We start from the raw sequence: 16,558 nt of genomic DNA, 5'->3' as shown, positions 1-16,558 counted from the left end.
AAATGGACGCATTCAACGCCGTATATCTTATTGAGATAAATATTTTTAAATATAATTATAACTTTGCACATCATTATTTTAATTTTAATTTAAAGTGTAAGCGCTAACTGATGTCGATGCCTGAACAACACAAGGCGATCTGACAGTTGTGGTTCCTTAATTGCAACCACTTCCTAAAGTACCTCAGGAAACGAGCAACGAGCCTCGCTGCCGGATCAGTCATCTCTCACCGGGAAGTCACCCCTCTATTAGAGCTCGCCCCTCTATATATTATATAACATATTCTGTTTTAAAGGGTAGCGCGAATTGTTTGATGACAAATATAAGGCATTTAAGATCATCATTATAAGAACCGAGCGGGGTCAACGCACTAACAGCGATACTTGGATCCGCGACTAAATTCTTGCTTTAACGCGTTCGCTGATCTTCCCCGAATGTTGTTGATCTTCCACTCCGTCTCCTGTCAGCAAACGGCGGGGTGTTGCATGCGCATATTTTTTTAAGTCTTTATTTCTCTCTCGATACTAAATTAGGTTCTGTCCTTACGTCAGAGTTCATTGAGAGTGGGCGAGAGCGTCCTCTGTACGTAATGCCTGGTTCAGAAGGAATCCGAATGGGAAGCCAGAGTTACTTCAAAACTCCAGGGCAGAAGCTGTTTTTTTAAACCACAGTTACTGACTAGGAGTCTGACAGTCACCCACATGCACCAGAACTTAACAGAGTCGGCAAACTTCTGAACGTGGATGCGGAGCGACTTGAGAAATTCAAGTATTTCAAGTATTTAGAAGCCATTTAATTTTATTTTGCAAGAAGTACGTCCACATTTCAGTTTTGCAGAAAGGTTTTTTTTTTGCGTATTACGCAAAACCTTGTGAGGATTATATTGCAGGACTACATACCAGGATTAAGTGAATTTTTCAACAAGAAGAACGCGAAATCATTCGGCGTGTGACATGGAGCGCAGTTGGTTCGAGATTTGCATCCCCGTTTTGATAGTGCTGGGGCTTTCTGCTGCGCCGAATGAGTCTCGAGAGAATTTTCGCGGGAAGTCAACACAGTCCTGGGGACTCCAAACGGGACATGGGATCTCCAACCTGACAGCGAATAGTGCAAGACTACCTGGCCACAGAAGAAGACTGAGGGGCCAGAGAAGTCCGGAGACAAATCCCGTTTTGTTTCGGATGCCATCCGATGCTAACATGCCTGTTTTACTTCGGGCAGCGCGCCCAGTATCAGATTTCGGTGGAGAAGCTAACTCCCGAGAAAGCGGCACTCATCGTTCCCGGGTAAATGGACAGGTTGCAGCAGGGACTGGACGCGTAGTTCCCAATCCGCTAAATTATAACCCCGTTACATTACGGAGAATCAGTTCGGCCTCATCCAGGACGAGTCGTCCTATTACATCCCGGATTAGCGCGGCGTCGTCCCGGGAGAGAAGCCGGACACACCTCGGGAGAGCAGAGGGTGGTAGGCATACATCGGCATTGACGCACAATGTCGGCTTCTCCGAAAGACGAAGTGCTTTTATTTCTGACGCTGGCGGTAGTCCGGTTTCATTACAGGAGAAGAGACCCGCTTCCACCCCAGTTTCACCTGTCCGGACCAGATATCTAGCTTCAGATGCTCCAAGGGCACGGCTGACGGCCGCGGTTTCTCAGTTGAGGAGCAGGCAGATTGCCAGACAGAACCAAGGGAGACGCACACCGACCAGGAGGTTGATAGGGTGAGAGTCTGAATAAAACACGACATCACTTTACATTAAAAACTCTAATCATTGCATTGCACTCTAATGCAGGTCTATGCGCTCTACTTTTATAATAAAAAAAACACATTATGCGGTAAATAAAAAGTATGGGCCACTAGGTTATATTTCGAGTTTTAATTTTTTTTGCAATATTTCACGGGGCATAATGGTAAGACTAGAACGGCGCTTTTTCTCCCGAAATTGTTTTTAGTTTGAACTTCTAAAGGGAGAAAATGTAGTGCAATATATAAAATCCACCCTCATTCTCCAGTAACCAGTCCCAATTTAATGTTTACATTGAATTTCCGTACCTTCCCGCGCTGTCTAATCAAGTTAATTCGTCGTAAGATCCCACTTGCATTGAGCATGCTAGCTTGAACTCGCAGGTGGCGCAACAGTATCGTACAGAAAATCTCTCCACGTGTATTTCTTTACATTTCGTCTTAACTGTGTGTAAACATTTCCAAAGACCCCAGGTCCCCGATTTCCAATGTGCCGAGAGACCCTGCGTGGTCTCTCGCAGAATCCGTCTGCTAATAAAAAAAAGAGGCGAATAAATCCTCCAGTCGATACCCACAGCAAAATCATTCTCAGAATCAGAATCAAAATCAAAATCAAGTTTAATATTACCGGCATATGTCGTGACATTTCTTAACTTTGCGGCATCAGTAAAACGCAATACATGACAATATGGGAAAAACTGTGAAATACAGTAAGTATATATATAATAGTTAAATGCGATAAATAATGCAAAAAAAACAGAAATGAAAAAAAAGTGAGGTAATGTTCGTGGTTTCAATGTCCATTCAGAAATCGGATGGCAGAGGGAGAGAGGCTGTTTCTGAATCGCTGAGGGTGTGCCTTCAGGCTTCTGTACCTCATTCCCGATGCTAACAGTGAGAAGAGAGCATGCCCTGGGTAGTGGGAGTCATTAATGATGGACGCCGCCTTCCTGGGGTACCACTCCTTCAAGATGACTTGGGTACGACGAGGCTAGTGCCCATGCTGGAGCTGACTAAATTTACAACTCTACAGCTTACTACGATCTTTTCTCGCTCTTTTCAAGTTGTTTAGAGTTTATTTTGCCCACTCCTTTCGCATCAGTTGGCGTAATCAAACTCTATTGTGCGGCAATCGATGGGTTAAAGTTGTACAATGTAAGTAAAAAGCGATTGGCATTTTTAGTTTAGATTACAAATGCACACCAGATCCCCCGAAGCACTGCACACTCATATAAAGGTAGCCCAATACAACCTGCGTATGATTGTTCACTGGTCATAAATAGCTTGTTTCGCTGGTAAATCTTGTGCTTAGACATTGAACCGATCTTGTGTCAGTGTGGGCAAACATGCCATTTGCACGGTGAGAGAAATGCACTGGTGAAAGACCTTACTGGTGTAATTAGGTATTGAACATGGTACCAAAGGGGGTGGTTCTTTTGGACAGAGTTGGGAAGAAGTTCATACTTTTCTATAAAGTGGCATTAACAAGCTAACAATATCCCGTCTCGTGCTGTTATGCTCTGTTGGCTCCAGGGTTGACGAGGGACCCCGCTTTAATAAGTGATGCCAGAATGAAATCACAAACCTCGCTTTAATGACTTCATGCTCTTAAAAAAAACGACGGCGCCAACAAGCTAACTTGCGAGGGAGGGGGTAGGGTCGAAGGAATATTTCTATCGTTTCTGCAGAAAGAAAATTAGCCGCCTTTTCCTTTTCTGTAGCCAATGGCAATTTTCGAAACACCGAGGATAAATCCTCTTCTTAACAATGACTTCTTATCGGTGGCAACGGCAAGTCTCCACAGCTGGTCCCGAGTGTAATAAATCCCAGATCAGCAAATGGGGATCCAGCTAATGCAGATCTCTGAAAAAAAATAATTCCGTTGCATTTCTTCACTTGGACGTTTGAGTTGCTTGTGCTGATGTGTACGAATGGTTTCTCAGTGTGACACTTTGAAATTACATCTTCCTGAATTCTTGAGATCAAGCAAGAAGGGAAGAGCGGTTCAATCCCAGGGAGATCACTTAAATCCGTAGTGTCTTGTTTCAAATAATCCTTGTTGCTTTAGGTAAATAGAAAAATGTGTTTTTTTCTCTAGGAGCATGCTACAATACGCATCAACACAAACACACACACACACACACACACACACACCATATATACACCACTAGGAGTAGCGGATTTCGAGTCTGCCAATGTTAGGCAAGTGCCAACTATGCGATTTTATAAGTATGATCGCGAACTCATTGAAATGATTAGAATAGTGTTTTACTTTATTTCAAATGAGTTAGACAGAAACAAGAAGGGTTACTGTGAAAATAATTAAAGTGGACTGGTTGGATCCAGTTGAATGATAAACATTCATTCTCTACAATTTTTATTCCATTTTCCATGTAGTAAAGTGGAAGGCAACTTATATTGTATATGCTGCATATTCATATATCATGTTCCGTTTTAAAGCAATTATTTTATATTGGAGGTGGAAAAAGTTAACATTTCAAAAAATAGAATGAATCCAAAGCAGTAAACAACATAATTTTTGCAGTTTTGTAAGAATATTTTGAAATTGTTCTAAAAGAATAATGCCCGGGGACCTTGACAATATAATGAATAATTTGGCAGATTCTGTCCGAGACAGTTTACTCAAATCTTCCTGTGTTTACCCTATTGAAAACATATAAGATAATTGTTCTTTCTTTTAATTTGGAGATGTTGAATGCAATAATGATGTACGGATATAGAATAAAGGGGGAAAAAGAACAGATAACAAAAAATAAGAGCATGTGACCCTTCACGCTTGCTCCACTGTGCAAGATCAGGACTGATATTCTATCAGAATGTCGTTCCCTTAGTATGCAAAAATAAATGTTTCTTCATTTTCAGTGATTATTTCTTTACAGCCTTCTGGGATAGAGAATTACATCCAGATTCACTGCTATCTGTGTGAAAAAAAAATTCTCATCTCAGTCCTAGATGGCCTAGTCCTTAATCTGAATCAACACCCATTGATTTTAGACTCTTTGGCAAGGGGGAACAACCTCCTTACACCCAGTCTTTTGAGTTTTTTATCAGAATTTTCATTCTTCTTAAACTCTAGAAAAATCATCTCTCCTCAGACTTACCATCCCTGGAATTAATGTGGCATTCATGGCAAGTAGAGATCTTTTCTTAAAAATAAGACAGCAATAAATATAATATTGTAGATAAGATTCACATAGGGCCTAAGTAATTGCAGTAGGACAGATTTACTCATGTACCCAAGCCCTTTCACAATAATGACAAACATAGCATTCACGTTCCTAATCAATAGTAGGCTCTGCATATTGACTTTCAGATACTTGGAATTATGGACACCCAGGATCCTTTGAATGCTCATATTACCAACTTTGTTCACTATAATAAAATATGCATTACAGCTTTGTGCACCAAAGTAGATATACTTTTAAGAAATCCACATATGTACAGAGGAGATTTACATGGATGTTGCCAGGATTCAAGGGACTAACTTTTGAAGTGAAGTTGAGTGGGTTGGGACTTTTTCCCTTGGAGTATAGGAGATTGAGGGTTGATTTTACATAGCTGTATAACATTGTGAGTGTTAGAGATAGGTTGAATGTGCACAGTCTTTTCCCTAGTGTTGGCGAATCAAGAACTAGAGGGCATAGGTGTCATGGTCTGGTCCGTGAGCTCTGCATACCGGTTCATGGTCCAGTCCGTCGATTCCTTTTTCCGAGTTTTCCTGTTTTCCCTTGTTCCATTGGGTGCCTTAGTTGAGGCATCTGATTCTTGTTTTGGGCTGGCACATTAATACCTCTCAAACCAAAGATTCCCTGCTGGACTGTTCCCTTCCCTTATGCTTCCTTCTGAACCTCCGCCTGCAACCTCATCAGTATCCCCATCAAGTTCAACTGCTGGAGTGAGACCGGAGCCTTGCCACACCAAGAGAAGGAACTATCTATCATTGAGTTTGGAACTGTCTCTTTGTGTCCCTATGCTTAGTGTCCATGTTCTGTGTACGAGTCCTGGCCCTACGTCCTGTTCTCCCCAAGGAGGGGTCCCGGCTCTGTGTTCTGTGTTCCTGTATTCAAGTCCAAGGCTCTGTGATCCTGTATTCCAAGACCAAGTCCAGGCGCCGTGTTCCAGCCCTGGCCAAGTCTGAGCTTCGTGTCCTTTCCCAGCGAGTCCAAGCCACATCCTAGAACCTCGTCCAGTCCAAGCCACATCCTAGAACCACTTCCTGTCCAAGTCAAGGCTTTGTGTTTGCTTCCTGTCCATGAGCCTCGTCCTGTGCAGGAGTTCCACGTCCAGTCCTGTAGCCTAGCCACATCCAGACCCGTAGCCATGTCTTGTCCTCGCCTAGATCCGGGGTCCGAGCCTGAGTCAAGACCCAGGTTCCGGGTCCCTGTCCAGTCTCTGGCTCAGAGTCCTAGCCTAGGCTCCTAGTTCCAAGTTCCTTGTCCTGGTCCTGCTTTCCTTGTCCAGGTCCTAGCCCAGGCCCTGAATCCTAGTCTCGTACAGTGGCTGTGTCAATGTCCAGTGTCGTTTCTTCCTTCCTCACCTTGCTATCTCGATAAACCTAGTCCTGTTCTTAGTACTTAAGTGTCTGTGTCTTGCATTTGGGTTCACCATCAACGCCCACCTTATGACAATAGGTTTAAGATGAGAGAGGAGAGATTTAATAGCAAACTGACAGGCAGCTTTTTCACCAAGAGGGTGGTCAGTATATGAAATGAGCTGCCAGAGAAGTGATGAGGCAGGTGCGTTCAAAAGGTACTTGGACAGGTACTTACAGGTAGACAGGAAAGCTTCAGCAGGATATGGTCCCAACCCAGACAGATGGGAATCTCAGTCAGCATGGATCAGTTGGACTGAAGGACTGTTTCCATGGTGTGTGACACTATGACACTATGACACTATGACCAATGTCTTTGCTCACTCAGCTTGCCTGTGGACCCTTTAAACTTTTTAAACCATTCCCAAATAGAACGCACAACACATATAAAATATTTGAATGATTGCATTACTGTAATTATAACAAACTTAAGTACAGGTTGAGTACACCTTATCTGAAATGTTTGGGGCTGGAAGTGTTTAGGATTTTGGATCTTTTGGGGATTTTGGAATAGATAATGAGATAGCTTGAGATTGCCATCATTTCTGACTTTGAATTTACAGTATGCGCTACCAGTAAGCAGTCTTTGTCTTACACTTGTTCATCACACATATGTACTTAACAGTAGAAATGATTACATTAATATAATGAAAATATAATATGTGTAGGGTAACAAAAGCAGTAACAGCAACATCAGAACACCTGAATCAGCTGTTGAACAACACAAACAGCAACAGGCTTTCAGTCTCCACCTACGTTGCTGTGTTTTGATTAAAAGGTATTTTACTTTTTTTTAGGTTTTATGTAAAGTATAAAATCAATCTGCATTGTAGGCTTGTTCTGGTGTTAGATTTTCATCAGTGATGATCTTTGAAAACTTATCAGTGAATTTCTCTGCCATTTTATGATCAGTAGACCCTTTATCTTTAAATTTTTTTAAAGCTTTAAAAAAGTAATGCTGTGCCTTTTCTTAAATTTCTGTAACCAACCTGCTGAATATTCACGATTACATTCAATTTTCAGTTTGTCCTAATAGATCTTTGCTTGTTTCATGATCAGCATACCGTTAAGCAATAGATATTCACTCCGATGTTGACGAATCAACTCTTACAATACACAATTGAGATCTTCGTTCTTCATGCAGTGTTTTTCTATTTTTCATTAACTTCTGTTTATTACATATGTGAGGTCACTTCTTAGAACTTTTTGTGGTGCACAGAGAAGTTTCCATTTGTGACATCATGTCAACGTTCAAAATAAACCTCTGATTGAAGAAATTTCGAATAAGAGGTTAAGGGTTCTTGTACTCAACATGTACAAGTTCATAAGATTCAAAGAACTGATGCATTTACATTTTTCATGTTTACATAACTCACAGAACTACACTGCAATATTTACTAAAGTCACAACCCAGTCTCTTAAATTTAAACAACTTCCCCCAACAGAAAATTCGCCTATCAGCTTCTTTTTAACTACGCTGTTAAACTGTGGAACTCAGTAGCTAAAACTATAAGGGATGCAGACCCAGTTGATGCCATTAAAGGCTAGCTCAAAACCTATTTATTTAACCTTGCTTTTAACTAACATTGTTCTGTCTTTTATTTTTTGTTTGTACTTTATGCCATTGTAAAGCATTTTGAAGTACATTTGTATGAAAAGTGCTCTATAAATAAGTTATTGTTATTATTATTGTTAAAAGATATTCTAAAATTGACAGGCAAAGAGGATGGAAATAAAACCAGGTATTCACTTTCTGAGAATGTAAACTGCTTTCACAGGAGAACACAATAGAAATCATAACACAAGCAAAATGACAAACAACAGGAATTCTGCAGATGCTGGAAATTCAAGCAACACACATCAAAGTTGCTGGTGAACGCAGCAGGCCAGGCAGCATCTCTAGGAAGAGATACAGTCGACGTTTCAGGCTGAGACCCTTCGTTAGTCCTGACGAAGGGTCTCGGCCTGAAACGTCGACTGTACCTCTTCCTAGAGATGCTGCCTGGCCTGCTGCGTTCACCAGCAACTTTGATGTGTGTTGCTACAATCAAAATGACAATCCTTTCATGTTTTACAAGAGACAAATGAGCCACTTAGTTTATTTTTATTGACCATGTTTCAGAGTCTATGATTTGCTGGTAGGATCAGCATTTATTGCCTTTCTCCATTCACACATGAGCCACTTCTTGAACCACAGCATTCCTTCTAGTGAAGACACTCCTACAGTGCTGTTGGGTAGGAAGTTCCATGATAAGACCTAGGGTTGAAGGAGAAGTAGTGCTATATTTCCAGATCAGAATGTTGAGCAACTCTCCGAGGGGCAGCATGATAGTGTTAGCAGGTAGTGTAAGGCCATTACAGTTCCAGCAACCTGGATTCAGTTCTGCCTTTGTCTGCAAAGAGTTTGTACATTCTCCCCCATGGTCACTTGGGTTTCCTCTGTGTGCTCCAGTTTCCTCCAATGTTCCAAAGACATATGGGTTAGTAGGTTAATTGGTCACATGAGTGTAATTAGGTGGCATGCTTGCATTGGGCCAGAAAGGCAGCTGTAAATTAAAGAAAACCAGGAGGGAACCTGCAAATAGTGGTACACTAATGCACTTGTAGTCCTTGTCCTTCTTGCTGGTTGAGTCTGTGGGTTTGGGAGGTTCTGTCCGAGTAACCTGGATGAGTAACTGCAGTGCATTTTGTAGATGCTCCCTCACAATTTTGTAGATGGTACTACAACTATTTTCTTCTATTGGTAGAGTGATTGAATGTCTATGGTTACTAATAGGAAGCTTTTTCCTGAAAGCTGTCTAGTTCTTTGAGAGGTCTTAGAGCTGCCTTCATCCAGATAGATAGGGTATACAGTCATATTTCTATCTTATGTCTTATTAAGAGTGGAAAGTCTATGGGGTATCTGAGGGTAAACTACTATCTGTCTTTGACCTGCTCTTGCATCCACTGTATTGATGAAGCTAATTCATTTGTGTTTGCCATTAATAGTGATGTTGAAGGAAATACTAACGGTAATGTGGGGTAAAATATCATTTTCTGTCCATGTGAAAAAATAATTTTTGATATTGTGGCAACATTCATGCCTGTGGCTCATGCCGTTAAGGTTAAGTAAATTCCAACCAGCCCCAGCAATGGAGATTGGAATCCTTAGAGCTGGCTATCATTACAATGTTTAGATCCAGTGAGTGTGGACTTGTTCATTGTATAGATTGCGGGAGTCCATAACTTCTGATCTTCGTTATATGAAAACCCATAATCATAAGAAAAATGTTGCCTCACTCACAGAAAATAAAATGGCTTGGTCATATATTTAGAAGAATCAGAATAGATATGTTGAAAATAGGTGGCAAAGGAAAAATTGAGCAGGGGAACTAAAAATAATGTTTTTTGCTTTTCACTGTTGTGCATAGAATTCCTCACACTTTAGTTGTTTCTTTTTGCAGGCATCCTGCCTATTCGCTTTAAATAAGTAGGTGTCTATTTAAATTTGTTAATTATTGTCTAATACCTGCCTTGAATCCCAGCATGGATCACCTCAAGTAGTTTGTTCGCCAGATTACTGGATATTTCTTGTAGCATTCTGGGTGCTTCTGGTACTGGTTGGTGCTGCTGGATTCAGGGAAGCAGAACTAGTACTAATCACAACAGTGGCAGGAAGTTATCCTGAAAGGAGCAGCATGCGCCTCACCATGGTAGTACTGTAATTCAAATGATGCAGTATCTCAGCATTCCCACTGATCTGCAGGAGAGCATAATATTCTTACGCTTCTCATTCATCTTTGATGCCTCTTCTGGATAAATGATTTTTAATAAATGAAAGAGCCAGCATGTCTTCACTTTGCTTAATTTAACCTATTTGGTCCAGTCTTCAAGAGAGGGAGTTAGGGGGAAGGGGGCCAGAGATAGGGAGACTCAGGGACCTAATTGAAGATTACAGTCTTTCAACAAAGACCAGCAACAAGAATGTAGATGAAGATTTCTTGAACTTCTTCCAGGTGAGGTTTCCGCATTTTGGGCTAGGCTGTAGGCTTGAGGTGGCGCAACTGTTAGGATGGGAAGTGGGTTAGGAAGTGCAGGACAATTGGCTATTGTATGGCCAAACATAAAGAAGGCAAGCCACAGTAGTCAGTAAGTTAGATGAGGCCACCCTCAGGGTGGAGGAGCAACACCTTATATTCCATCTGGGTACCCTCCAACCTGATGGCATGAATATCGATTGTAGCTTCCTGTAAATTAATTTCCTTTCCTTTATTCCCAACTGTGACCTTTTTGCTTCTTCTCACCTACCTATTACTTACCCTGGGTCCTCTCCTCCTTCCCTTTGTCCTATGGTTCACTCTTCTCTCCTCTCAGATTCTTTCTTCTCCAGCCCTTGACCTTTCCCACCCATGTAGCTTCGCCTATCACCTTCCAGCTAGCCTCTCCTCCCCCCCCCCCCAAACACCTTTTTATTCTGGAATCTTCCCCTTTCCTTCTCAGTACTAAAGAAGGGTCTTGGACCAAAACATTCATTATCCATTCATTCCATAGGTGCTGCCTGACTTGCTGGTTCCTCCAGCATTTTGTGTGGGTTGGTTTGGATTTTCAGCATCTGCAGACTTTCTCTTACTTAAGCACTCTCATTGTTAGATGGGTGAACAGCACTTTGAACTTTCAACAGCTAGCAGCAGGAGACTGGGGAGTAGAGAAGATGAGTACATTTCTGGGAATCAAGAGAAGGAAGAGACAATGGTTTAACAGGAAAGAAGGTGAGAAATGAGGCAGGTACTAAGAGGGATGAGGAGCAAGAAAGTGGGGAGCCTGAGGAAGCAGATAGGGGAAAAGGGTTAAAAATAGGTCGACTGAGGGAACATCTGAGAAAAAGTGTGTGTGCTAGATCATGTATCTGAGCTCATTTTAGGGGATGATCATGGCTTGTGTGTACTTTGTGTACTGTGTGTGTGTGTGTGTGTGTGTGTGTGTGTGTGTGTAACCTATGCAGCAAAGCCTTGTCTCCAATTATCTTGCATCTCTCTAATATCAGACCAAGTCCTTGCTTTTTCAGGGCAGCATGGTAGCTGATGTGCAATAGCTCTTTTACATTAGACAATTAGACCATAAGATACAGAAGCAGAATTAGATCCATTTGGCCCATCAAGACTGCTCCACCATTCCATCATGGCTGTTTTATTTTCCCTCTCAGCCCCCATTCTCCTGCCTTCTCCCCATAACTCATAAAACAAAGACCATTTTTCAGTGAAACAAAAGTATTCTTGATCTTGAGAGACTGTATAAGAGGAATAATAAATCTTTATTTTGCTGTGTTTTCCATTAGCTTTCAAATAAAAATGACTAGATACACAACCAAGATCTTAGCTATTCATTGTTTTAATGAAAAACTTCTCTCAATCTCAGCTACAGTTGAGTGTATAAAGGGAAAACAGGAGGATAAATACAGGACCCTGGTGAAACACTTTGTCGAATGGTGCAAGCTGAATCATCTGCAGCTCAACATCAGTAAGACAAAGGAGATGGTAATGGACTTTAGGAAGATCAAAACTATACTGCTCCCTGTTACTATTGATGGTGAGGACCTACAAGAACCTAGAGGTGCATCACTTGAGATTTGAGTGGAGTACCAACAGAGAGGCTGTGTAGAAGAAGGGCCAGAATTGTCTCTACTTCTTGAGGAGACTGAGATCTTTTGGAGTTTGCAGGCCTCTCCTTCACATGTTCTGCCAGTCTGTTGTCACCAGTACAGTCTTCTATGCAGTGGTGTGCTGGGGCAATAGCAACATGGGTGATGCCAGCAGGCTCAATAAATTGATCAGAAAGGCTGGCTCTGTTATAAGAGTCAAACTGGACATACTTGGAGGCTGTGGTAGAACAAAGGACCCTCTGGAAAATCTTGGCAATTCTGGACAATATTTCCCACTCTCTGCATGCCACCTTGTCTGAGTAGAGGAGCACTTTTAGTAATAGACTAAGATAACTGCACTATTCCAAAGAGCACTATATGAAATCATTTTCACCCTTAGCATTTAGGCTCTATAATGAGTCAGCTTAAAGCCGAGGAAGTGATGACCCCTCTCCTGTTACACTGTTATTAATCTTTGCTTACCAGAGCTCTGTTTAAGCTCTTTTCAGCTCTGTATACTTTTTAACTCTCTATATCCCTGTTATCATGGACACCTTGTGCAATACTACCTCACTTCTTATCTGGATGGTGTGAATGTGCAGCTATTACCGTATAATATTACAGTAATTCTTGCACTACCATCTTATTAGTGTGAACTTGGAAATCTTGTAAATCTTCTAATCTTTGATTTGTAAATCTTGTATATCTCATTTTGAAGGTAACTTATTTTTCATTTTTTTTACTACTCTTCTAATATGTGTATTGTTGTGCACTTGTAATGATCAATAAAGTATCTATCTATCTATGCGGTTCATCCCTGGCCTTAGGTATGGAAATACCATGATCCATGCTGTATATCTTATTTAAAGTTCAGAGGTTTAGATTCCTAATTTTGAGTATTTAACCTCCATTTCTTGATTCTAAATTTGATAAACTATAAAACTCTAGATCAACCTGAACCTACTGCAGCCTTTGGAATTAGGCCTAGGGCAAGACAATGGACTGTGGACAGCAGCCAGTATAAACTGTAGGACAGACAAGGGTGCCAAATCCTACACACTCCTAAAATGTGGTCACTGATGATGTGACTGCTCTTACCGTACTACACTTGGCTTTCCTCACACTGATTTTTTTTGGTGAATAAGTTATTTTTATTTTATTTGATGTTTAATGTTCATTATTTAGTACAAACATGGAAATTATTCTATAATTTACTGTGCTGGAGAACAAGCCATCTACGGAAAAGGAATGGGGTGGGAGTGGATGCTTGAAGGCTTGAAGACAAGGAATCAACAGTCGTGTTTGTTTTTCTTTCAGTGTACTGGTTCAAAAAACACTTCTCAAAACAAATGAAGACATTTCATGACTCAGTAGTAAAACAGATGTTGGTTTTACTTGATTTTTTCATCTGAATCTAATGCTTGACCTTTATAGTGTATTTAGAAAATAGTTATTACATGCATCTGCCTGAAGCAGATGATGTTTGAAATCTATAAAAATAGTTCAGCACCAGCATATATTCTACATGAATGTGGAATTCTGCAGAATATATATTAGAAACAGAGCTTTCACACACAAAATGCTGGAGGAACTCAGCAGGTCAGGCGGCATCTGTAGAAAGGAATAAAATCAGTCAGCATTTTGAGCCAAGACCCTTCATCAGGACTCAAAGTCAGACTTTGTTGACAATTTATGTTCCACTGATGCCTCACCTATTCTTTCTCCATTTAATCTATTAGAATAATATCTTATTTCTTCTTCACATGCTTGTCGAGTTTTCTTTCACTGTACCACATGTTCTCCTACCACTCCCAGGATAAAGTACTGTATATCTTTGTTGTTTGATTATTTTAGTGGTGGCTTCTGGTTTTGATCTTCTCCACCAGTAGAATCACAATATTAAAATATTTTATAACTGTAAAGACCTCTGTTATAACACTCAGTCATTTCTGTTATTGTCCTTGCAAATCACTTCCCAACTCTCCAGTGTCTCCAAATAATTTTTTGACATGATATGAGATATTGAGGCCATGGTTAAAAAAAAGAGGGCATTTGTAGCAAGTATAGGCAGTCAGGAACACGAGGTGTTTACGGAGTACAGTATAAGAAATGCAAGAAAACACTTAAGAAAGAAATCAGGCCATCTAAAAGAAGGCATGAGATTGCCCTAGCAGACAAGGTGAAAGATAATCCTAAGGGATTCCACAGATATGTTAAGAGCAAAAAGATTCCAAGGGACAAAATTGGTCCTTTAGAAGATCAGAATGGTAATCCATGTGTGAAGCCAAAAGAAATGGGGACGCAGAGTCTATAGAAGTGAAGCAAAGTGGCATCAACTTTATGGACCCTATACAGTTACTGAGGCGGAGGTGTTTGCTGTCCTGAGGCAAATTAGGGTGGATAAATCCCCAGGGCCTAACAAAGTGTTCCATCAGATCTTGCGTGAGTCAAGTTAAGAAGTGTCAAGGACCAAGTAGGGATATTTAAAGCATTCTTCGTGACAGGAGAGGTACCAGAGGATTGGAGGATAGCCAGTGATGTTCCGATGCTCTAAAAAGGGTCTAAACCGAAACCAGGAAATTATAGGCCAATGATTCTGACATCAGTTGTGGGAAAGTTATTGGACGGTATTCTAAGGAACCAGATATATAAGTATTTGAGTTGACATGGACTGATTAAGGATAGTCAGCATGGCTTTGTGTGTGGTAGGTCATGTCTAACCAATCTTATAGAGTTTTTCAAGGAAATTACCAAGAAAGTTGATGAAGGCAAGGCAGTGGATGTTGGCAAGGCATTTGACAAGGTCCTGCATGGGTGGTTGGTCAAGAAGGTTTAGTCACTCAGTATTCAAGATGAGATAGTAAACTGGATTAGGCATTGGCTTTGTGGCAGAAGCTAGAAAGTAGTAGTAAGTGGTTGCCTCTCTGACTAGAGACCTGTGACTAGTGGAGTGCCACAGGGATCATGCTGGGTCCATTGTTATTTGTCATCTATATCAACGATCTGGATGATAATGTGGTTAACTCGATCAGTGTATTTGCAGGTGACACCAAGATTAGGGGTGTGGTGGGCATACAGAAAGGCTATCATGGTTGCAGAGGTATATGAACCAGCTGGAAAATAGGCTGAAAATTTGCAGTTGGAATTTAATGCAGACAATTGTAAATACTGTAGTTGCACTTTGGTAGGACTAACCAGGGTAGGTCTTACACAGTCAACAGTAGGGCATTGAGGGGTGAAGTAGACAAATGGATCTGGGAATACAGGTCCATAATTCATTGTAAGTGGCATCACAGGGGGATAGGGTCATAGAGAGTTTTTGGCATTTTGGCCTACATAAATCAAAATATTGAGTACAGGAGATGGGATATTATGTTGAAGATGTCTAAGTTGGTAAGGCCTAATTTGGAGTACTGTGTGCAGTTTTGTTCATCTACCTACAGGAAAGATGTGAATAGGTTGAAAGAGTACACAGAAAATTTACAAGGATTTTGCCAGGTCTGGAGGACCTGAGTTATAAGGAAAAATTGAATAGGTTAGGATTTTATTCCTTGTAATGTAGAAGATTGAGAGGAGATTTGATAGAGGTATACAAAATTATGAGAGATATAGATAGGGTAAAATGCAAGCAGGCTTTTTCCACAGAGGTTGGGTGGGGCTACAACCAGAGATCATGGGTTATGGGTGAAAGGTAAAAGGTTTAAGGGGAACATGAGGGGAAATTTCTTCACTCAGAAGGTTGTGTGAGTGTGGAAAGACCTGCCAGCCAAGTGGTGCATGCAAGCTCGATTTCAACATTTAAGTTTGGATAGGTACATGGTTGGTAAGAGTACGGAGGGCTATGGTCCCCGTGCAGGTAGATGGGAGTAGGCAGTTTAAATGGTTTGGCATGGACTGGATGTGCAAAAGGCCTGTTGCTGTGCTGTACTTTTCTATGACTCAGTGTGATTTTTAAGAAATTTTCCGAGAATGATCTGATCATAGTACAATGTACATAGGTTAAGGACAACTATAAATTGAAGAAAGTGCCAAATATTCTATATGGGGAAGAGGAAGACCCTGATGTGGTACTGTATTTCAGAACATTAATGGAGGGAAAAGGGTTGAAGCCTTTCCAGTAAGACTTAAGAAAGTTAAAGTATACCTAAAATGTAATGATTACTGGCAGAGTGATGATATGAGGCATTTCAATTATTTTAGATTTTTGAGGTTGGAGCAAACAGTAACATATAAAGAATCTTCTGAGATGTATTCAACAGAAATACAGTACCTGATTCCATATTTATTTAATACCATGTATAAGGTGGCTATTTTGGACCTGGTTCTGGTCCTGGAAAATAAAGTGGACTGAGTTATGAGGAAGGACCAAGGGCCATCTAGAGGAGAACGTCTTCAGTGGAGGAGGGTTAATTACAACAGGAAGAGAAGATATTTGGCTTGGGTTAAGTTGAACCAAAAGATTGAGAAGTAAAACTGAAAATTATAATAGGTGACCTTTAAAGAGATGTTTCAAATACAGGAAGTGTATGTTTCAATAAGGGGGTGAGGGAAGTGTTAGAAGAGAATAAGGCCCAGAAATTAGA

At 40.8% G+C, this 16,558-nt stretch overlaps 1 protein-coding gene across 3 annotated transcripts in view; it reads left to right on the top strand.

Moving 5' to 3' along the window:
• The first annotated feature begins 576 nt into the window (after nucleotides 1-576).
• The window catches only part of LOC140205944 (latent-transforming growth factor beta-binding protein 2-like), a 496,450-nt gene continuing 480,468 nt past the window's right edge, over nucleotides 577-16,558 (top strand). For 2 of the 3 annotated variants that reach the window (XM_072273862.1, XM_072273844.1), the window contains exon 1: nucleotides 578-1,723. In XM_072273862.1, coding sequence (XP_072129963.1) covers nucleotides 954-1,723 — 770 coding nt within the window. In that variant the 5' untranslated portion in view covers nucleotides 578-953. Of the gene's footprint in view, nucleotides 1,724-16,558 lie in introns of all 3 variants that reach the window. The other variant, XM_072273854.1, reaches the window with a different exon arrangement.

Source organism: Mobula birostris, chromosome 1 (assembly GCF_030028105.1).
Source record: "Mobula birostris isolate sMobBir1 chromosome 1, sMobBir1.hap1, whole genome shotgun sequence".
In the NCBI taxonomy this organism is placed as follows: domain Eukaryota; kingdom Metazoa; phylum Chordata; class Chondrichthyes; order Myliobatiformes; family Myliobatidae; genus Mobula; species Mobula birostris.
This window is presented reverse-complemented; position numbering and strand designations above follow the sequence as displayed.